Consider the following 24241-nt stretch of genomic DNA (forward strand, 5'->3'; position numbering starts at 1 on the left):
TTTGATATTTATTTTAATTTTACTTTTTTTACATAGTTCTTTTGCACTCTTCTGGCATTCACTGTGGACAGCAAAGAAAGAATTTCACTGTACAGGGAAACTTGTTTCCTCACTGTGCACATGACAATAAATGCTTTGAATCTTGAATCTTGAAAGGGATCATAGCAAAAGAAATAAGAAATAAGTGGCAGATGGAGTGGGACACTGGAATAAAAGGAAGGCACCTTTACCATATTCAGAATAATGTTGGACCAGAAAGAAAGAAATTAGGAACCAGGAAAGAGGACACTAATTTTAATAATGCACATTGGACACTGCTGGTTAAATAAGAGTATGTACAGAATATGGAAACATGAAACAGGGAAGTGTTACAAATGTGGACAAGAAGAAACAGTTGAGCATGTACTTATTAAATGTGTGGCATATGATAGAGCAAAGTTTCATCTAACACAGGCATTAAGGGCATTGGGAATACACACTGTCTCGCTACAGGTACTGCTCGGAAACGGCCCAAAGCAGTCAAGAATATTTCAACTAGTAATAAACTATTTAAAAGAAATAAGATTAATTAACAGAATCTAGGATACAGTACCATAGTCATATGGAATAACGTTTTAATTCTTTTTTTTTTTTTGCTTCTACGTCTTTCTGAGCTCCACACTCCAATCCAGTAGGTGACGGAAATGCACCCTTTAAGTCGGTCTGCCGACCAAGAAGAAGAAGAAGAAGAGGAGGGGCGGCTGAAGGATGTTAATTAGGAAATCACGATGGTTGATCCAGCGCGCGAAGTAACTTTCAAAAAGGTATATTTTAAACGATAGTTATTGGTATCTAATAGAGATGATTGCAATTGTTTCGTCAACGTAAGTGATTTTTAGTAATCGCTAAGCTTGATAGCTGAAATAAACGCTTAATGAACGTATTGTATTTTTAGGAAACCGTTAGTAAACTTTTGATGTTGTTCTTCAAGGACGACAAAAGCAAAGGTATGGTAACTTATTTTGAAGTCTAATTTCATGCCCTTGCAAATGAGCTAATTTAGCTAGCTAGTCAGTTCGATACCCTAGCCAACGATTAATCTGTTTCTATTTCTATAAATAGTCAGCAACGATACCGTCACTCTCATGGCTGAGATGCTGAGAATTTTCGTTATCGGTAAGTCTGCTTTGTTTTTCCGTTTGAAAGAGAAAACGTAACGCACCTTAAATTAGCATTGTTCTACACTTTCTATTTACTGCTACTGCTAGTGTTTATAATTGTTTTCATCTAATCTAAGTTTTTTTAAATGTTTTTTAAATAATATTTTTATGTTTGCAACCCAAACAATGCTTAAATATTTATGGGGATTATTTTTTTTTAAAAATATATACATTCCTATGCAATGTTTTAAATCTTCATTCGTAAGATACTGCTTGGATAAAATCTTATTACCATAACCAAAAAATATATATATTTAACCAAAAATAGTAAAGTGGACTTTTTATTTAAAAAAGAAAAAAATAAATAACACATGTATATTTATTAAATACTCTGAGATTGTTAATTCATAAATATGAGCTATACATTTTGGTTAGGGTTCATTACCAAAACATAAACATTTATTCATAACATTTATTTCATTTATGGAATTTGTCTCTGACTATAGTGGGGTTTTATGGTAAATGTCATTAATATTCAGAATTACAGAGCTATACATTGTGAGCTTTGCTTGCATTAGTGATTTAAATCAGCAAGGGAAACAGTTAACAGATATGAACTATGTACCACCTGGAGTGTTTTGGCCTGCCCTGAAGCTTGCAGACAATCTGTATTTGTATGACCATTACATGTATGCTGATTTTCTCTCCTTTTTTTAAGTTATACATGCCTTGTATACATTTGTTGGTTCTGCTTAAAATGAAGGTAATAATTTGCCTGCATCTTTTTAAGTTACCTTAACTGGCATTAGTCAGTAAATCCTACATTCATTTTTAAGTCAGACTAACCCAACTGCTTTAGCACAACCAACATGATTAACCTGTTAATGTTTATTTAAGTTGAACCAACTTAATATTAATTCAGAAGTTTTCATGATATTAACTTGCCAAATTACTTAAGTTACTCAGTTTATTTATTTATTTATTTTTTTTTACATCAATCCTACTCAGAAATATCCATGCAAATTGTTACAATAATTTTATTGCGTAGTTGTAACTTAAGAGTCACAATAAATCACACATTGCTATTCCAGTTTTGCTAATTTATCCAACGGCTTTATTACAAAACTGTCCAAATAGTTTTGTTCAACCATATACCATTTCTATACCAATCAGTGAATGAAATAAACATGCGCACTGTGCCTGTTTCTCAATCCTAAATTACCTGGCATACCATCGCTATAATTAAAAGAAATTTGTTTGGGTGCTTCGAATATACACAACTTTCCTCAGGCTTTCACATGTGGCATGAAATCAACAAACATGACAATATTATTAAATCAAAAAATTAAAACTGTACTCACTCCTTTGAAAAACTCCTGTTTTAGAACAAAACATTCCTTTGCCAGTCTTTTTTTGGCCCCACCTAGCACAAATTAGTCCAGTTTCTCACAAATGTCTTTATTAATCCTTTTCTACTGAGCGTTTTGTTGAAAATACATAGGATACTTGTTTATTTAACTTTCTGATCATTTTAAAGATGCTGATTGTACTTTGTTTTAATATTATGTTAAATTATACTCCTATATATATGTACTTTTAATGCTTTGTCCATATGATTTCTATTGGTGATGGTACACTACATTTTACAAACATCTGAGTACAACACAATATAGCTTATTATGCACCCTCCAAATCACCGTAAAGTTAAATTAGTGCCTCTCTAAACATTATAACACTAATAAACATAGGATTTACACTGATCAGTCATAACATTATGACAGGTGAAGTGAATAACACTGATTATCTCCCCATCATTGCACCTGTTAGTGGGTGGGATATATTAGGCAGCAAGTGAACATTTTGTCCTCAAAGTTGATGTGTTAGAAGCAGGAAAAATGGGCAAGCATAAGGATTTGAGCGAGTTTGACAAGGGCCAAATTGTGATGGCTAGACGACTGGATCAGAGCATCTCCAAAACTGCAGCCCTTGTGGGGTACAAACTAAAAATCAAACCGTTATTAATGCAGGACTGTAAATAAGCATTTATCAGGTGATTATGTATCATTACTGCTAAGTTAAAATATTGAAAATGTTACTGGTAAAGTCAGCTGTTAAATGTGAATGTGAATTTGAATATGAATCAGTGAAATTGAGTTCAATGTGGGTTTATTATCAGTAATGAAGGTAATCATTAAACACACACACACACGAAATTTGCCTAATCACACACTGTAAAAAATAAAACCTTGACTCAGTAATGAAACAAAACACAGCTCAACAGCAGCTTCTCAGAACCATGGAATCATAAGGTGAAGGATAAAGATTACCTGCACAAGTGGCTTTTTAGCCAAACACCTCACAATAATCATAGAACAAGTTTAGTCTTAAGGGACTGTACCCTTCAGAGTAGTGAGTGCCCATTTCCAGGAACACCTTCTCAATCACCTCAAAAGTGTACTTCAGATTTTTTGGGTACTGAAAATCCAAGGCAAACAGAAGGCCAAACGGGTAGGCAACAGCAGATTGCAGATCTGGAGCATCTTGCAAAACAATTGCTTCTTCCAACACAACGGCAAAGTTTATGACACTGGGCAAAGTGGTAGGGGCGTCATCATCTTTGATCACAATAAGAACTCCAACTTTCATCCCTCTGGTCTGTCTGTCATCAGGAGTACTCTCCTAACGAAATAAAGAGTACAGAAAAATCACTTTTGAGATCCATCTTTTCATTGTTGTTATATTTCTATAAGTCTTGGATCCTATTGGATTAATGTAGACAAAATGAACAGAAAACACCTCATAAATCCTTAAAATCAGTTGTATCTGAGATATGTAAGTAAAGCTAAATAAGAGCCTGAGATCAAATGAATAAGAATTAAGATGTTATTTTAATAATGTCAAAACAAAGATTAACAGCTGTATTAGTTTCTACAGAGGTTGCTTATTCTACATGTGTAGAATTAATGCAGCATACTCACCAGACATGTTTTGAACAGTGCAGATGAATGTTCACAGAGAAATATGGGGAGACCTTCCAGGGCAGTTTTCTGTCGGTGAGCCACAATATTTGAAGTCTGAAATAAAAGGTACCAAAAATAAGGACTTATTTCAAAGATTTGTGATGTAACATTTAATGTTAGGAAACGTCTAATGATGAGACAAAGATTCAAATTAGAAGGATTAACTATAAGATATCTTTTCAGCCTAAGTTCAAGATTGAGAACCACTTATGATAAACAATCAGCCTGTGTGCAATTTAGGAAGTCATTTTTCATTAAAAAGAAGAATCCCTTATTTTTCTGCAAATACAATAGCAAAAGGCTCTGATATATCTATATTTTCTTTAAAGAGTTAATGTTTGGACTTCCGGTTGGTGCGGCGCCATGTAAAGACGTAGAGTTGCTGAGCTCCTCACGAGGAACTTCAAATTTCGTTTATATTGCTCTTATCTATAAGCATTATTGTGCTAAAGCTGCATTTGTTGGATATTAAGTGCCCAACAGTCTGAGTCCTGCTGTTTCGGACTAAATTTGGCTTTTGAAGCAAGATGAATAAGACCCGGAGCAACTGCAAAGAGGTAGAATCTGTTGTTAGCCATCATGCTAATGTTAGCCCCGAACTGCATTAGGCTTCAAATAAAGAAATGGTCTCAGCGAGTGACAACAGCGCGGTTCTTCAAGCAATTAGTTCATTGAAAGTGGACTTGATTTCAAAAATTGAAGAAAAGGCCGCTGCTCAATCAATTGAACTCTACATTCAAATCGACCAGCTCCGGATGGAGTTACGCAGTGCCATTGAGCACGTTAGTGTCAGAATGGAAGCAGCAGAGAAGCGGGTGACCGGACTGGAGTCTGCCTTGGCAGGCCATTCGGACTCTATTACTACACTGGAAAAGGAGTTCAATGTCATGAAAAAGGAGCTGGCCCTGCTGAGAGAACGAAGTGAAGATCACAAGGCGAGGTCTTGCCGCTCAAATCTTCGCATTACGGGAGTTAAAGATGGGCGAGAGCATGTTGAACGTATGACTGATTTTGTAGCTGGCCTCCTGAAAGATGCCCTGAACCTTGAAAAGACTCCACTTTTGGATCGGGCTCATCGCACTCTTCACAGCAAACCAATTAACGACAATGAACCGCCGCGCGCTTTTGTGGTGAGATGTCACTATTTCTCTGAAAAAGAGCACATCTTGAAGAAAGCCGTGGAAATGAAGACGATCACCACAACCCACGGAGATTACGGGTCCTTCCTGATTTCACCCAGTCAGTGAGCAAGCAACGTGCAGCTTTCAACGAGGCAAGGAGTTTACTTCGCGGCTGTGAGGGCGTTCGTTTCGGGCTGAGATATCCTGCAATCTTACGAATCACGACACATGACGGGCAGGAGAACAGCTTTAAGGACGTGGGAAAAGCTAAAGAATTCATCCTGAAGTACATTAAGTGCAAAGATAAGTGATGACCGCACACATACCAACGGCTAGCGACTGCTCGGGCAGCAGGACGACAGTGTAAACTTACGATCACATAATTCGGACCGGTAATATGGAGGATATCGAAACGAAACTATAAAGGGCCGCATGCTTAGACTCCACTGAAAAACAGCGGTCCAACGCGTGCTACGGATTTAAATTTAGAGGTTCTGGCCAGCAGATGGACAGTAATCTTCAGCCACTAGGCCACTAAAGACTGAATAATGTAAGTTTGGTGTCAATGATGTTTAGTATAATGTGATTTCCCTGGTCCTCTTTTAATTTTCACTGTAATATATGTTCATTATTGTTATTTCTGAGGTTCAGTTTGTGCCAGCTATGGGGCAGCTCTTGTTGAATAAATGTAAGAGCTGTATAGTATGTTATCCGAGTGAGGGCTCACATGGTAAGCTATTTAGGAGTGGGAACAGCTGGAAGAGCTTGCAGGTTCATACGCAAGGGTTTAATACTATGTTTTTTTTCTGTTGTTAGTCGTTCTACACGGTGCGAGTTTATGTATCTGAAGTTTATGTATGTTATAAACCCCACCCCCCCCTTTTTTTTTTTACTCACCCCCCCTTCTTCCTCTCTTCAAGGGGTCCCTCTGGTGGTACTGTTGAGAACTCTTTACGATGGCCTTCAGTAACATAAGCTCATAAGCTGAGCAGAGACAAGTCTTGTCAGTTGCAACGTGCGGGGGCTAAATCACTCAGTAAAACGAAACCAAGTTTTCACACATCTTAATAAATTGAAATCTGATATAGTATATTTGCAAGAGACCCATCTGCTGAAAAGAGACCACCCTAAACTACACAGAGGAGGCTTCACACAGATATTCCATTCTAATTTTAATAGCAAAAGCAGGGGAGTTGCCGTGCTAATACATAAGAATGTACAGTTTGTTGAGGAGGCAACTGTGCTGGACAAAAATGGTAGATACGTGATAATCCAGGGTAAACTTTTTAATATGCCTGTGGTTCTGGCCAATGTTTACGCACCTAACTGGGACAACGTACGATTTTTCAGTGACTTATTTTCACTTTTGCCTAGCTTAGACACATATAACCTAATTTTAGGAGGGGATTTGAATTGTGTCCTACACCCAGTTTTGGACCGCTCTAGCTCTAAAACTATTATGGCAAGTAAGTCAGCGCAGTGTATTAACTCCTTTCTCCAAACGTATGGTGTAAGTGACCCCTGGAGATTTAAGTATCCATCATCCAAGCAGTTCTCCTTCTACTCACCGGTACACCAAACTTATTCCAGGATCGACTATTTTCTCCTGGACAGGAAGCTACTCCCCTTAATGTCACATGTGGAGTATGGCAGCATTGTTATTTCAGACCACAGTCCAGTATCATTAAAGCTGCGTCTCCCAGGTAATGTCATTTCTAAACGTACATGGCGTTTTAACTCAAGACTTTTGGCGGATGACGATTTGGTAAAATTTATAGACGCTCAAATTGATTTCTTTCTTGAGACAAATGAATCCCCAGAAATAAGTTATAGTATTCTATGGGATACTCTGAAATCGTATGTGAGGGGACAAATTATTTCATATCAAGCAGGTGTAAATGAAAAGAAATCAAAGCGGATTACAGAAATTATGAATAAAATAAATATGATCGATCAGTCGCAGTTAACGTCGCCTTCCAAGGAACTGCAAAAGGAAAGACTCCTGCTTCAAGCTGAATTTGACACTCTGACCAGCGAGCACGCAGAAGATCTGCACTTGGTCACGCCAGATTCATTATGAACATGGCGAGCGAGCTGGCAGGCTTTTGTGTTATCAATTGAAACAATCTGCGGCAGCTGGTTTTATAACAGCAATCAGAAACAGGACTGGCAATACTGTTACTGATCAACAGGGAATTAATGATCAGTTTAAACTTTTCTATGAAACTCTCTACAGTTCTGAGGTGAGTGACACTGATCGAATAGAGGATTTTTATAATAATCTAGAATTGCCATCCCTCGAGGATTCAGATAAATCTATTTTAGAAGGTAATATAACTGTTTTCGAGATTTGTAATGCAATCAAGAAACTAAAATCTGGAAAAGCTCCAGGTCCTGATGGCTATCCGGCCGAGTTTTACAAGAAGTTCTCTGCCAAGTTAGCACCTTTTGTTGTGTAAAGTATTTGAGGAGGCCCTTGTTTCAAATTCTCTTCCTCTATCCATGACACAGGCTGTTATATCGGTCCTTAAAAAGGATAAGGATCCATTTAAGTGTGAATCTTATCGTCCGATCAGTTTACTCTGCTGTGATTATAAGATCCTGGCTAAAGTGTTGGCAATCAGAATCGAACCGATCATGAGAGAGGTAATTCATCCAGATCAAACTGGTTTTATTACTGGGAGGCAGCTTTCTTACAATCTTCGTCGCTTATTTAATGTTATCTATTCACCCAAAAATAATATAAATCCAGAGATCTTAATATCTTTAGATGCCCACAAAGCATTTGATAGAATTGAATATGCTTATCTACTTGCAACACTTAGAAGGTTTGGCTTTGGCCCCATGTTCTGTTCTTGGATCAAAATTCTATATACTAGGCCCCAAGCATCCATTCGAACAAATATAATTTCTAAGTGCTTTCCTCTCTCTAGAGGGACAAGGCAGGGTTGCCCTCTCCCCCCCCTGCTCTTTGCTGTTGCCATTGAGCCTCTCGCAATCCTGTTGAGGAATACAGAGGGCTTGCCTGATATACTCAGGGAGGGATATTAGCATAAGGTGCTGCTCTATGCAGATGATCTCATCCTCTTCCTGTCTAATCCAGATTCCTCTATACCAAAGGCTCTTACAATTCTCAGATTTTGGAAATATTTCAGGATATAAAATTAATTTAACAAAGAGTCGTCTTTTCCCTATTAATCAAAGTGCACAACAAATGTCTTTCCAATCCTTTCCATTCTCAGTAAGCTCTGATAAATGTATCTATCTAGGTGTGAATGTAACACGCAGATATAATGATTTGTTTAATAATAACTTCAAATCAGCACTGGACAAAACCAAGCGAGACGTGGCATGGTGGTGAAATCTACCTCTATCTTTAGCCAGGAAGATTAACTCCATTAAAATGACAATACTACCAAGATTCTTGTTTTTATTTCAGACCGTGCCTGTTTTCATTCCCAAATCATTTTTCAGAGATCTAAATAACTGTATTTCCATGTTTCTTTGGTATAAGAAAATTCCACGCATAAGAAAAGAATATCTGGAAAGGAAGAAGGAGGAGGGTGGATTGGCAATACCAAATTTTTTTATATTACTACTGGGCAGCCAACCTATACAAATTGATTTTCTGGCTTTCTGATATGTCAAGTGATGAAGCCCCACTCTGGTTGCTGATGGAGCAACACACATGTAATCCAGTATCTCTACGTTCACTGCTATGTGCTCCAGTCCCAGTCAGCAAACATTATTCTACAAATAACCCAATAATCCGTGGATCACTCAGAATATGGTCACAGTTCAGACTTCACTTTAATAGTAAACAAGCGTTACCTTCTGCCCCTATTCTTTTGAAACCTTTGTTCCCTCCTTCCCTTATAGATTTGGCATTTCAATTGTGGTCCAGAAATGGAATAAGCTGTGTTAAAGACCTTTTCAAAGACGGCATATTTATTTCATTCCAACAGCTAAGAACAGACTTTGAGATCCCTCAGTCTAATTTTTTTTAGATACTTACAGGTCCGTAGTTTCATTAAGAAACATTTCTCTCTTTCCTTGAACCGGCCAGAAGGGGGCTGGATAGATGAGTTGTTAAATATGGACCCCTTGCAAAGGGGTATGATGTCCATTTTATATGAGATCATTCAAAGAACCACCTCCCCATTTCTGGATCATATAAGAAGGCAATGGGGGGAGGAACTGGGAATGGAGATATCAGATACAGCCTGGCAGTGTGCAATAGAGTTGGTACACTCATCTTCTGTATGTATCAGACATGGACTTTTACAATTTAAGGTGCTTCATAGGCTTCATTTGTCTAGGAGCAAGCTGGCTAAAATGTATCCAGGGTTGGACTCCTCTTGCCCCAGATGTGGTTTGGAACCGGCAGATCTAAGTCATATGTTCTGGGGATGCCCCAGATTAAAAAATTTCTGAATAGACATCTTCGCAACATATTCATCTATCTGTAATATAGATATAGACCCTAATCCCCTGACTTCCATTTTCGGTGTAGTATTGGAAGAAATGCACCTATCAGCTAATCAGTTAGAAATTATTGCCTTTTCCTCATTATTGGCTAGACGCCTGATTCTTTTCAGCTGGAAAAAGGCAAGGCCTCCGTCTCACAAACACTGGGTATTGGAGGTGTTGTCTTATCTTAAACCTGAGCATCTTAAGTACACCGTCCGAGGCTGCTCTGTGAAGTTCTATAGGGTCTGGAAGCCCTTCTTATCCTACATTGCATCATCATGGGCCGTTTCATAAATGAACATAATTACCCCCCCCCCTTAATTTTTTAAATTTATTTATTTATTTATTTTTAAATTATTTATTTATTTATTTATTTATTTTTCTCTCTCTTTCCCCTCTCCCTCTTATGGGGTGTGTGTTTGTAGTTGTGGTTTGTTGTGGAATATGTGTTCTAAGAAGAATGTCATATGTTTGCGAGGTTGTGATTCTTGTGCAATATTGAAAATCAATAAAAACATTTGAATAATAATAAAGAGTTAATGTTTGTCATTAACAGGTTATCTGTTGATCAAGCTTGTTCAGAAGCTCCTCCTCCTCTTCTCCAAAAACTCCTTTTTTTTGCTCTATATAACTTCAGGACTTGCGGGGTGTGTTGGTTTACTGATGCCTTGAATGTATCAAGAAGGTTCACATTGGTGATGCGTTTGAACTCATTACAGATCTAGTGAAGAAAAAACATCTGGCCGGTAACATTGCTCGACAGACTTCATAAGACTCACAAGACACAACCAACAAGTAATATTAAATTATCAACTAGAGTTAATTATTTATTTTTACCTCATTTGGAAGAAACAAGGCAGGCCATCGTTTCAGCACTTCAGACACCATCGGTACTGCCTCCACAATTTCCTTTCATCGAAGGGAAAATGTCTGGTTCATTTTCTGACTGATGAGTACTTCATTTCTTTTTTTCTTCTTTAACTGCCTGTGCCTGGCTCTGTAAGGCAGGGATGCTTCAGTATAAGGTCAGAAGCTACAGACTCAATTTGCTCAGGGAGTGGGTATGCCTTAAAAGCAAACATTGCCTCTGCAATTTTCTCCAAGATGTGGCTCTTCATTTCTCTTGGAACACTTAAAGCTTTGTTTGTCTATGCATAAACATCATTGCCTTTGCGAAGCCTTAGCTGAACATCATACGAAAAATTAGGAATTGGAAAGGGTGATGGCCACTGTGATGTACTTCTCATGTAGCTCTGGACAATAGGTGATGAATCCTGGGAAGAGTTTGACACTGGCAGTATCAAGGGAGGAAAAAGATTGTGCATCAGAAACAGATGAATCTTTGTCCCACACAATTTTTAACACAGCCCTTTCAGCAGGCAGTTCAGAAATGTCTGTTAAATTACATAGTTCATTTCCAAATTCAGGGTCCTCATATTGTAGCAAAAACTCTCCCTGAATCTGTAACTGCGATTTCAGTTTTGCTTTTAAATCATCCACCAAGCTAGGCAGTTCTGAAACTTTCTAATATTTTGGGGTGAGATGGTAACCCGGAGCCACATTATCTACAGGGACAGAAACACAAAAGTTATGTATGCAAATACAAATTTATATGCCAAACTTAATAGCAATACATTTTTAGAAAAAATTAAAATAAAATACTTACCTTTTAATGGAGGAGAAACACCTTCAGAGATATCATCAGCTTTCCTCTGACTTTATATGCTTGGAGTGGGATAGGATCATTCAAAGACTGAGGATTCAGAATCTCAATCTCTCCATATTCACTTTCAGCAAGCTCAAAGGACCTGTAATGTTAAGTAATGTAACTAAGTTTTTTGGAGACAAATGACACATTGTTGTCATCAATTAGAATACTGACAATCCTATTCTGGCAAACACTGCACTGGCCAGCAGAAATGATCATGCCTTTAACATATAGGACACCTTGCAGGTGTAAATCAGAGCATAAAGAAACAGTCTTTTGACATGGAAACTTTCCTGTGATAGCTGCCCTCCGTGAGGTATCTAAAGAGCCAGGCTCAACCCCTTTAAGTCTCTCCACATACAACTGTGGCTTGAAGAGAGAATGTCCTTCTAAATAATATGTAGATGTTTGCTGATGCTTTGTTGCCATTGTGAGAAGCAAGTTCTTGAAAATGTGGGTATCATGGACCACTTTTTTAAAAAAAACTGTGCTTCGCCTCAAATCTGATTGTCCATAATTGCACTAATGGCCCAAAGCAGCGGATCAGGTGAGGGTAATGATCGATGAAGTGGTGTTTGGGTCGTAGTTTGAACTCAGGAAAAGACTCTGTAAGTAACTTATAATGATCAGCTATTTTACTTTCCAAATAGCATAACGTCTCCTCCGAGAACTCTGTAGACACAACCAATTCAAAAGTCAAAGAAGCTTTGTCACTTCAACCATACATAGTGTACACAGTGAAGTACACAGTGAAGTGAAACAACGTTCCTCCTAGACCAGAGGTGCTACACATACAAAGACAAAGTACAGTGACGCAGACAAACATAGAGCTAAACATAGAGAGAAAGACTAAACTATACTTAAGGTGCGATTTAAAAAAAACAAACAAAAAACTAAACTATACTTAAGGTGCAGTAAATAAACTAGACATACAACAGAAGCACACAGGATGACAAGACAGTGCAGATAGCAGTTAGGGCTGCATGATTCTTGCTAAAATGTGAATCACGATTTTTCTCCATGTGAAATAAGATCATGATTCTCTCACACGATTCTCATTTTATCAACCAAAACATTTATTGCACTCAAGTGAAAAAAGTGCTACACAGGACTTTGTTATAATAAAGTGCTGGACTTAAAAGTAACCTCTTTGTATCCCAAAAAATCTCAAACTAACTAGTACCAAAATAATCTAATTGGATACCCCCACAAGGTACACCTCTTTGTTACACCAAAAATCTCTTCTTTTATTTTTATTTAAATTTTTATTTTAAGATAACTCTTTCAATAGCTTCAATGTGATGTGACCCAAATCTAGTACCAAAATAATCTACTTGGACACCTCCACAGGGTACACCTCTTTGTATCCCAAAAAATCTCTTTTTATTTTAATTTTAATTTTTATTAAAAAAATCCCCACTATCTTCAATAGCTTCTAGGTCATGTGACCCTGTGACCCAAAACTAGTATCAAAATAATCTACTTGGTCACCTCCACAAGGTACACCTCTTCTTATCCCAAAAAATGTTTTCATTGATTTTTCTTCATTTGTTTATTTTCTTCATTTGTTTAACTCCTCTCTTCTTTAAATAAACAAGTCATTTTTTTATCATGATTACACACCGTTTTTATTATTACACAATGGTCTTCTTAAACACACAAGCAGCATTTCCATATTTTTTTTCTGGCTGTTTGAAGCTTGAGTGTCCATTCCCACACATTGTGCATGCATCCATCTATCACATGCATCACAATGGACCTGTTGAGATAATTTGATATATGTATCTCATAATGTATGTGTGTGTATAATATATGTAATATATGTATGTAAGCTATTAAAGAAATACTGTTTTTTTTTTTTTAAATTTAAAATAAAAATAAAGAGATTTTTTGGGATACAAAGAGGTGTACTGTGTGGAGGTGTCCAATTAGATCATTTTGGTACTAGTTTGGGGTCACAGGGTCACATGACCTAGAAGCTATTGAAGAAATAGTGTTTTTTTAAAAATAAAAATAAAAAGAGATTTTTTGGGATAACAGAGGTGTACCTTGTGGGGGTATTCAATGAGATTATTTTGGTACTAGTTTGGGGTCACAGGGTCACATGACCTAGAAGCTATTGAAGAAATAGTGCTTTTTTTTTAAATAAAAATAAAAGAAGAGATTTTTTGGGATACAAAGAGGTGTACCTTGTGGGGGTATCCAATTAGATCATTTTGGTACTAGTTTGGGGTCACAGGGTCATATGACCTAGAAGCTACTGAAGGAATAGTTGTTTTTTTCAGTCGTACAGAAATTTGTCGACGGTCCCTAAACTACTGCTTCCGAATGTCTGTCTAATGTCTGAATATCAAGCTAACTTCACTGCGATTGCACTGACTATTTGTTTGGTCTGCCGCCTTGTTGCACGTCACTTGAGTGACAGTGGAACTCCGCAAATGAGGAAGAGAGAGGAGAGAAGTGGTCGGGTCTGATTGGTGAATTAATAGGGTTTGGTTTTACACTGTGTTTGACTGATAATCATGTTGGATTGTTGTAAAGTAATTACGTGAATGCTGCATCTGAATACAGGGAAATATTGTACATGCAAGTGAATCGCTGTCATTAAGAAAGAAGATCGCGTTTCTGTGTGAATCGGGATCATGATTCTTTTTTTCTTTTTTTGTGCAGCCCTAATAGCAGTGTATACAGTGAGTGCAAATAAGAGACATTTTGTGCAAAGATCAGTGTATACAGTGAATGCAAATAAACGTGACACATGTAAACAGGATTACTATAAAAAAAAATGTAAAGTGAAATGTAAAGTGACGTGTGTGCAAACAGGACAATTTAGTGTTTGTGTGTGTGTGTCTGTGTCCAGCACAGTTCAGTTCTTCTTAGAACACAGTTCACAGCTTTTGTGCATGTGTGTTATGTATGTGTGTGTGTGTGAGTACGTGTCCAGCACCATTCAGTTCTCCTGTTGAGATCAGATCTTGGATGTGTGTGTGTGTGATCAACAATCTGTTTAAGGTCCATTAAAATCTCCCATGCTGGCTCATTTTCCGGGATACTTCCTCCGATCATGAGGGGGAGTAACCGCAAAAGTGCCCAGTTCTCATGGCCGTTGCCACCAATAGTTCCCCTGGCAAAGCTTGATTTTGTGATTTTCTGTGGCTTATTTACACAATCTGCATACTTGTAAGGAAATGACTTGATGCAATTTTTCAGTTCATCAAATGATATGAATCCTTTTGAAATCAAGTCCTTCAGACACGGGGATAATTCAGCAGGAACAATACCTTCGAAAATGTCGTGTAACACATCTGCAGGAAATCCTGTAATTGGATGGAAGTAGGATAAGTGCTTACTTAGAACATACTCCTGTTTTACACCATACAAACTGTGGGGCTGGTCACATTTCTTAAGCTCCTCCACCAAAGAATTGTGGTGTTCTGGAGTTCTTAACTGAAAATTTTCAGGCTCAGTGTTGGCAATTTCTTTCTGACTTATCAAGCAAAATCTGCAAAAGTTCTCAACAATGAAGCTCTCTTGAAAGCCTGCAAGGCCATGGGCTCCAAGGTTGTCCGCACAGACACAAAACACAGTTCCCTTTATGTACTGCTGTAGATCTGGAACAAATATCCCAACCAGCTCCAGGGACTTTATATCTTGTGTCAGTGAATCAAGGAACTGGTCATAACCAAACAATTGCACATCACTGCTCTTTCCCAAAACTGCTAGATTAATTAAATTTAGAGTGGAGCGACCTTTTGATGGCAAATTTAGAATTACCCAATATACAGCAGTAATTTTAGGGATCTTTCTCGAGGTCCCAAGAGGGTTGCAGACTTCAAAATCATCTATGTATAATCAAAAGCAATGCTGAGCTCTTCTTCACCAAAAAGTTTTTTTTTTTTTTTTTTTGTAGTATCTTCCATCATGAAAAGACTTGTATTGGCCAGGCAAGGACTCTTGATTAAACACGACTTTGTCCAAAAACTCTTTATTGCTAAGTAAAGATTCTAGCGGCTTTGTAATTGAAACATAAACATGGCCAATGCATTCAATAAGAAGTGCTGGAAAAGCACAGAGTGTAATGGAAGCTCGACCGCCATAACTTGACTGCTGCTGAATTTGCAAATGGGGTCGATCTGCTCCAAGCTCCTTGATTTTTTTTCTTTGCTTTATCCGAACCCTTCTGAAAGGGTATTTTTGTAAAGATGGAACCGAGATCTTGAGATATTTCACTTGCTTCCACATTAATCAGTACCTGCCCATTAACTGACAATCTGCTGTGCGGTAATGAGACTCGTTGAGAATGGTCCAATCACATGAGGCCAAATATATAAAAACAATATTGATTTGCTAACAACAAACAAAGCCAATTAGAGCTCACATACTTTTGAAAATTCCCCCAAGAGAGTGGGGCAGCAAGGTTATCTGCAACAACATGAAACACAGTGCTTTTGACTCGTGTGCCTACTGAGGGAATGTAAAGTCTTTTTTCTAGGCTGGCAAGATCTTTTAGCTTTGTTTGGTTCCAACAAAGCACTACAGCCAAATTGTTTTAAGTCCTCAGCCTTGCACAGAATGGCTAGGAAGATTGATGTCAGAGAGGACCTGAGCAATGTTGGCACATTAGCTAAAACTCAGTACACAGCAGTAATTTTGTGTGTTCCACATACAAAATGAGAGAAATAGCTTGATTGTTTTCTGCTGTATCTCTGTGAAAGGTACAGCTTGACGTCATCTAAGTGAGGGTGTTTTCGGGTCCTGTGAGAAGCATAAGTTCCATGAGTGTTTGTTTTGAAATGACAATTTTTAAAAATGCAAGTGACCGTTTCCAGTTTTTTTTTTAAATGATTGCCAATATGCTCAGCCTATTGTCTTTCTCTGAAGATAGTATTTAAAGAGCAACATGGGCATTTAAAAAGACAGGACTTCTGAATGCCTCACTGTTTCATGAGACAAATGGCTTCTTGACCGATGGGTTCGCAGACTGCCCCATGTTTTAAATGAGCAGTACCAGTCTCAGTAAAGACAAGGCACAGATATGAGCATGTCTATAAGTCTATAATGCTTTGAGATCTTTTTTTTTCTCTCAGTGTTTTAAATTTGCTAATTTTGCTCTCATTTTAAAAATTAATGAAACTTCTGTTACTTCAGAGATGAAGTGTAGATGGCTTTTTCAGCCTCAGTCTTACTTTACAGTATCCAGTAACTTATTTGCTTGCAAAAAAGATAACTTGATTGTAAATGTTACACAGAATTGCAGGTTTTTCACTTACTTTATGATGACTGACATATGAAAGCAGTAAACTACACTAAAATTAAAAAAGTTTTAACTGAAGCCCCAGAGAACAGCATAGGTAAGGATTTAATTTGAAGAATACAGTGGGGAAAATAAGTATTTGATTCCTTGCTGATTTTGTAGGTTCACAAAGACATTAAGGGTCTATAATTTTTATGGTAGGTTTATTGTAACAGATAGAAACAGAATATCAACCAAAAATCTAGAAAAACGCATGTTACAAATGTTATAAATTGAGTTGCATTTCAGTGAATAAAATAAGTACTTGATCAACCAAAATAATCATGGCTACGACAGACTGGTTATGTGCTAATGTGGTACATGGATTAGTCCTGCCAATTTAAGAAAGTGCTCCTAATGACTTCTCAATATGTGTATATAACACAGCTGTCCACAGAATCTCTATCTTCTATTCAAAACTCAACACCACCATGGGCAAGACTGAAGAGCTGTCAGAGGACATCAGGGACAAGATTGTAGACCTGCACAAGGCTGGAATGGGCTACAAGACCATCAGCAAGAAGCCATCTGATGTGGAGACATTTGTTGGAGCGATTATTTGCAAATGGAAGAAATACAAAATAACCACCAATCACCCTCAGTGTGGAGCTCCATGCAAGATTTCACCTCATGTCACCAGACAAACCATTGGTAACAATACGTCACCATGGATTGAAATCCTGCAGTGCATGCAAGGTCCACCTCCTCAAGAAGGCACATGTACAGAACCGTTTGAAGTTTGCTAATGGACCTCTAAATGATTCAGAGAAGGATTGCGAGAAAGTGCTGTGGTCAGATGAGGCCAAAATTGGGCTCTTTGTCATCAACTCGACTTGCTGTGTTTGTAGGAAGAAAAATGCTGACTATGACACCTTCCCTACAGTCAAGCACGGAGGTGGAAACAGTGCTTTGGGGGTTTCTTTGCTAAAGGTACAGGCTGACTTTGCCGCATTGAGGGGCCAATGAACGGGGCCATGTATTGTAAAATCTTGGGTGAGAACCTCCTCCTGTCAGCCAGAACACTGAAGATGGGTCCTGGATGGGTCTTCCAGCATGATAATGACCCAAAACATTCCACCAAGATAATATAAGATTGGCTCAAGAAGAAGCGCAATATGGTCTTGGAGTGGTCTAGCCAGTCACCAGACCTTAATCCTATAGAAAATTTATAGAGGGAGCTAAAACTTCAAGTTGCCAAGTGACAGCCAAGAAACCTTGAGGATTTATCAAAGATTTGTAAAGAAGAGTGGACCAAAATCTGCCCTGAGATGTGTGCAAACCTGGTAACCAACTACAAGAAAGTCTTACCTCAGTGTTTGCCAACGAGGGTTTCTCCACTAAGTCACGTTTTGCATTGGGATCAAATACTTTATTTTACTCACTGAAATGCAACACAATTTATAACGTGTCATTTGTTGTTTTTTATATATATATATATATATATATATATATATATATATATATATATATATATATATATATATATATAAAAAAAATTTTTTTTTTTTTTTTGGTTGATATTGTCTCTAACTGTTACAATAAATCTACCATAACAATTATAGACCATTAATTTCTTTGTGAGTGGGCAAACCTACAAAATCCACAAGGGATCAAATACTTAAATATATATATTTTTTACAAGAGATATATTAAAGGAAGTGTTTTATTCAAAATTCAGTACAGTTAAAGTTACAATGGAAATACAATATAGTTACAATGGAAAACCTGAAGACCATTTCAAATATGAAACTAATGACAGCAACGAGTTTTTAAATTGCATTATATTGTTTTGCACTAACTTGGCATAGTTGTATTAGTGAAGCACATAAGAAAATGACATTGTTTCTCTAGATAAGACCCTTCATCTGTGGCTGGGATTGTTTAGAGCCCTCTGAAGCTGCATTTAAACTGCATTTTGGAAGTTCAAACTTGGAGGCACAGTTGAAGTCCACTATATGGAGAAAAATCAAAATGCGTTTTTAAAAAACAATTTCTCTAGACTGAAGAAAGAATGACATGAAGATCTTGGATGACCAGGGGGTGAGTAAATGTTTTTCAAATAGTTGTTCTGAAAGTGGAATTCTCCTTTAATCAACCTCTCAAACTATTTCTAGTGGATTCATGAGTTGTACCGGTCATCGAAGTATATTGCCTGATGTGGTACAGATACTGCATGTATGTATCAACCCATCTTGACCTGGGATCAGCCTTTCAATGGATCACATTTTTCAGATTTGTTGTGTGCCCTTATCTTCTCTGATCAGTACCACATTTCTCTCTGTTTAGCACTGTAGGTGTGACTGTAGCACTATAGTATGCTGATTTTAAGTCCATCTGTTCCAATAGGTAGTTAAAAGTCTTTGCTGGTATTTATATCTCGAGCATGCTCTCTGGTTTGATTGGCTGAGTCACATTCAGATATCACTGTTTTTGTGGCAGAGGAGTCAGTCTTTGTTCTATCAGAAAATGTGACGGTGTGAGTGGTTATGGTTCGTCTACATTATCGTGAACATCGTGAGAGTGGTCTAGAATAGGGATGCCACAATACTCAATATAATATTGAACCGTTCGGTATGACCTCCACGGTTCAATACGTATAAAAATGCTAAACAAAAAAAAATGACTGTGTTAAGCACTGTTACACACGAGTTACCCACTGACATGGAAATACTTCCAACATGACCACACATCTGCAGCTCCATCACCCAGAGATATCACTGTCTGGAAGCAGGATGGCAGAGCAGGTAACAGGCATCCAAAAAGCAACAGTCCCTAGCTGATTCCTTCCAGCATTCATACACAACACAAAAAATAATTATAATAATTGCTAAAGATTTGCAGACGTTTTCTGTGATTGGTGATGTGGGCTTTCGGCAACTTATAAAAGTGCTCGAACCGCGTTACACACTACCAACACGTCCTTTTTTCCCACAAAAAATTTTTTAAAAATTGGCTAAAGCACAAAGTCTTGCTCTAATAAAAGATAGTTGGACCTTGCGGGTAACAGAGTTATCTCACCCTTACTCTTCATTACATAGCATACAAGTCATACAAGCGCTAATTTTTATCTCACTATTTTCAGTACACTATGAATGTGTACAAGTTGATTTTTGCATTTAAGTAAAATAAATAGAATTGCAACTAAAACCATTTTTTTCTTCTTGACATACTTACTGTTCCTGTCACCTAAACAAAGAATAATGGAAAAAAAAACTAATTTGTCAAGCCATCTGAACCGAACCAAAAACCGTGGTATGTATTGAACCGTGGGTTAACTGTATTGTTGCATCCCTAGTCTAGAATTTAGAATAGCCTCAATATCCATCAGTATGGTAGTCATCTCTTTTAAAGTTTAGTCAGGCTTTTTCTAAGACTCTTTTCAGGAAATTCTTTATTCACCATATACAGTATCTCACAAGTGAGTATACCCTTTACATTTTTGTAAATATTTTATTATATCTTTGTGACAACACTGAAGAAATGACACTCTGCTACAGTGTAAATTAGTGAGTGTACAGTCTGTATAACAGTGTGAATTTGCTGTCCCCTCAAAATAACTCAACACACAGCCATTAATGCTTAAACCGTTGGCAACAACAGTGAGTGCACCCCTAAGTGGAAATGTCCAAATTGGGCCCAATATTTTTTGTGGCCACCATTATTTTCCGGCACTGCCTTAACCCACTTAGGCATGGAGTTCACCAGAGCTTCACTGGTTGCCACTGGAGTCCTCTTCCACTCCTCCATGATCACATCACAGAGCTGGTGGATGTTGGATACCTTGCGCTCCCCCACCTTAGGGTTTAGGTCTGGAGGCATGCTTGGCCAGTCCATCACCTTTACCCTCAGCTTCTTTAGCAAGGCAGTGGTCGTCTTGGAGGTGCGTTTGGGGTCGTAATCATGTTGGAATACTGCCCTGCGGTCCAGTCTGTGAAGGGAGGGGATCATGCTCTTCTTCAGTACGTCACAGTACATGTTGGAATTCGTGGTTCCCTCAATGAACTGTAGCTCCCCAGTGCCGGCAGCACTCATGCAGGCCCAGACCATGACACTCCCACCACCATGCTTGACTGTAGGCAAAGCACACTTGTCTTTGTACTCCTCACCTGGTTGCTGCCACACATGCTTGACACCATCTGAACCAAATAAGTTTATCTTGGTCTTATCGGACCACAGGACATGGTTCCAGTAATCCATGTCCTTAGTCTGCTTGTCTTCAACAAATTGTATGCGGGCTTTCTTGTGCATCATCTTTAGTAAAGGCTTCCTTCTGGGACGACAGCCATGCAGACCAATTTGATGCAGTGTGCGGCGTATGGTCTGAGCACTGACAGGCTGACCCCCCACCCCCTTCAACCTCTGCAGCAATGCTGGCAGCACTCATACGTCTATTTCCCAAAGACAATCTCCGGATATGACACTGAATACGTGCACTCAACTACTTTGGTCGACCATGGCGAGGCGTGTTCCGAGTGGAACCTGTCCTGTAAAACCACTGTATGGTCAATGCCCACTGTGCTGCAGTTCAGTTAAGGGTCTTGGCAATCTTCTTATAGCCTAGCCCATCTTTATGTAGAGCAACAATTCTTTTTTTCAGATCCTCAGAGTTCTTTGCCATGAGGTGCCATGTTGAACTTCCAGTGACCAGTATGAGAGTGTGAGGGAGCGATAACACCAAATTTAACACACCTGCTCCCTATTCACACCTGAGACCTTGTAACACTAATGAGTCACATGACACCGGGGAGGGTAAATGGCTAATTGGGCCCAATTTGGACATTTCCACCTAGGGGTGTACTCACTTTTGTTGCCAACGGTTTAGACATTAATGGCTGTCTGTTGAGTTATTTTGAGGGGACAGCAAATTTACACTGTTATACAGGCTGTACACTCACTACTTTACATTGTAGCAGAGTGTCATTTCTTCAGTGTTGTCACATGAAAAGATAAAATATTTACAAAAATGTAAGGGGTATGACTCTCTATCCATGCCATTATTCTCAGCTCAGTTCAAACTGCTGCATCTTTCGAGGGCCAAAGGAGGTTGAGTAGTTCTGCACTGCCAAACTGAACTACAGCTTGAAACTTTGACTTAAGCCTAGTGTTTATTTCAGCAGCATAATTTTCCTCATGCAGAGTGATCTGGTGTCCGAGAGACTGGACCATCCCACCAAAGATGGCTCTGGGTGAGCTGGGTGAACACTCTCCCCTCTGGTCATTAAATCAGCAGGATTGTCCTTTCCGCTGCAATATGACCATGATTCAGAGTTTATAAGATCTTGAATTTCTGAAAGTCTGTCAGCTACAAATTGCTTTCATTTCTTTGCAGAGCTGCTTATCCAGTGTAAGACTATTAATGAATCTGTCCATGTGTGCATCTGATCTTTCTCCATTTTCAACTGCAGATTATTCCCTAACCACCACTCTAATTAGAGCTTCCATCAACTCTAAGTGTGGTAGTCAGCTTTTTCAATGGCACATCTCTTCACTTAGATGCTACAAAGCTGGTTACAATGTACACTTTTTCACTGGTATCGTGAAACACCACTGATCACCTTAACTAAATCTGAAGGAAGCTGCTCATTCCAGCTGATTCCTCTTTCCCACATATCCTGGAAGATAAGGCACTTTACTCTTGAAGTAAAAGGAATTAGGAATCCGATGGGATCAAAGATGAGGGATGCTGTCCGCAGCACACTTCTTTTTGTGTTTTCCTTTGTCTTTATAATCTCAACAGTTGCAGGAGATCAAACAGTGATCACTCTCTGGTTGCCACACCAGGCCTAATCTGAAATCTGTCTTCTAAGCAAATATGCGTGCAAGTTTTCTCATGATGGACAATGAAACTGGTCCCTGTACAGCCCATCCAAAGATGCTTTCTAGGGCAGGGATCTCCAACCTTTTTTCCTCTGAGAGCTACTTTGACTAAATGAAGGTGGCCAAGAGCTACCAATGTGATATTAGGACCATCTAATTAAACAGCTTATTGCAAAAAAAACTGAACCAGCTAAATGAGCTATTGTTGCGTAAACTTTTTTTAAATGTCAAGTCAAGAATCTTTTATTATGCAGTACATAGTGAAATGAAACAAAGTTTCTCCAGGACCCTGGTGCTACATAAACATATAACATAATTACAAACACAGAAACAACAACACACAGCTAGAACAGAAGATTGTCCTAGCCACATAAAGTGCAACGTGTGCAACTAGGTGCAAACAGAACAAAGACAAGACAGTGCAAAACAGGAAGTCAACATCGAACAGGTATATTTTGCAATAAAACTAATTTTAAATTCACATAAGCAGCATGCTAAATGTTGAGGCAAGTTAACAGATTAATACAATGGGTTTGCCGACTACACATCACTTTTTATTGTCGGATTACCTTTATTCACATGGATTCTGTTATCAGCAAATTGTTACAAGTCTCTTGGCACATACCCTGATGACTGAATAAGACTCTTTTTGTAAAAAATAGAACACCTTTGATATGGAAGTTAAAATTAATTTTGAAAGCAAAGACCTGAAATTGTATTGGACTTTGCTATTATAATAGTATTTTTATGGCATTCATATCCAGTTACAATGAGAATATTAAACTGTACTTTATTCTGAAACACCAGCTGCACTAAAAAGAAATATTCAATTTATTTCAGTTCAATTTATTTTGTATAGCGCCTTTTACAATGAACATTGTCTCAAAGCAGCTTTACAAAAGAAGAAAAACGGAGAAAGGGGAGGGGGAAAATATATAACTAAATAACTAGAAATAAGAATAAATTATTAAATTAAATTCTTAAACTATTTTATTTTATCCCTTTTATTTTAACATAAAAGGATAAATTCATTCACTGCTTTTACTTTGGCAGCATTGCAGCTTTATTCCTAACGCTTTTGAATGCATCACATGAAATTCCTGAAATGACTTTGACTTGTAATTTTTGCAATGTGTTTGGGCCCCAAGCAAACAAAAAACCTTCCTAGTCTTTTCAGCTCATCTCTCTGTGCAGACTTGATATTTCAGAGCAGCTTTCAGGATTTTGATTCAGATTCTCACAACATATGCTAGCTTTAGGAGTGTTAATGGCAGTGTGAAGGGCAGCTGTGGAAGATGTAATCCATTTTTTTCATGCCTTGGTTTTTTCAATGTCACAACAGTGCTCGCTGCCTGCTTTGCACTTCCCTTTGTGGAATTTCAATCAGATTAGGTACCTTCCATTCATTGTCTGAGTCTAACTGTGTTTAAGTATATGCCAGTGCAATGTCTTCTGGCATCAGCTGCAGTGACACTGGTTATAAAAGTTATACATGTTACATGGAACACCCAATCACTCTAAGCTGCGTATCTAAATTTTACATTCATCATATACATTTCTCAGGGCTGTTATGTCTGACCTTTTCACTGGAGTTAAATTTAAGCAGTTTATCATTGACTACAATTCTCAGAGTCCATCATAGTCTGGTTCTTCTGTATCAATCTCCATTTCAA

The 24241-nt window shown here is 38.0% G+C and overlaps 1 protein-coding gene across 1 annotated transcript in view; it reads left to right on the plus strand.

Moving 5' to 3' along the window:
- The first annotated feature begins 697 nt into the window (after window positions 1-697).
- Window positions 698-24241, plus strand: part of cenpx (centromere protein X) — a 28071-nt gene continuing 4527 nt past the window's right edge. The window contains exons 1-3 of the mRNA XM_058410704.1: window positions 698-803; window positions 935-986; window positions 1102-1155. Of these exons, the coding sequence (XP_058266687.1) occupies window positions 768-803; window positions 935-986; window positions 1102-1155 (142 nt within the window). The 5' untranslated portion in view covers window positions 698-767. The remainder of the gene's footprint in view (window positions 804-934; window positions 987-1101; window positions 1156-24241) is intronic.

This window comes from Hemibagrus wyckioides, linkage group LG02, assembly GCF_019097595.1.
Source record: "Hemibagrus wyckioides isolate EC202008001 linkage group LG02, SWU_Hwy_1.0, whole genome shotgun sequence".
NCBI classification, from domain to species: domain Eukaryota; kingdom Metazoa; phylum Chordata; class Actinopteri; order Siluriformes; family Bagridae; genus Hemibagrus; species Hemibagrus wyckioides.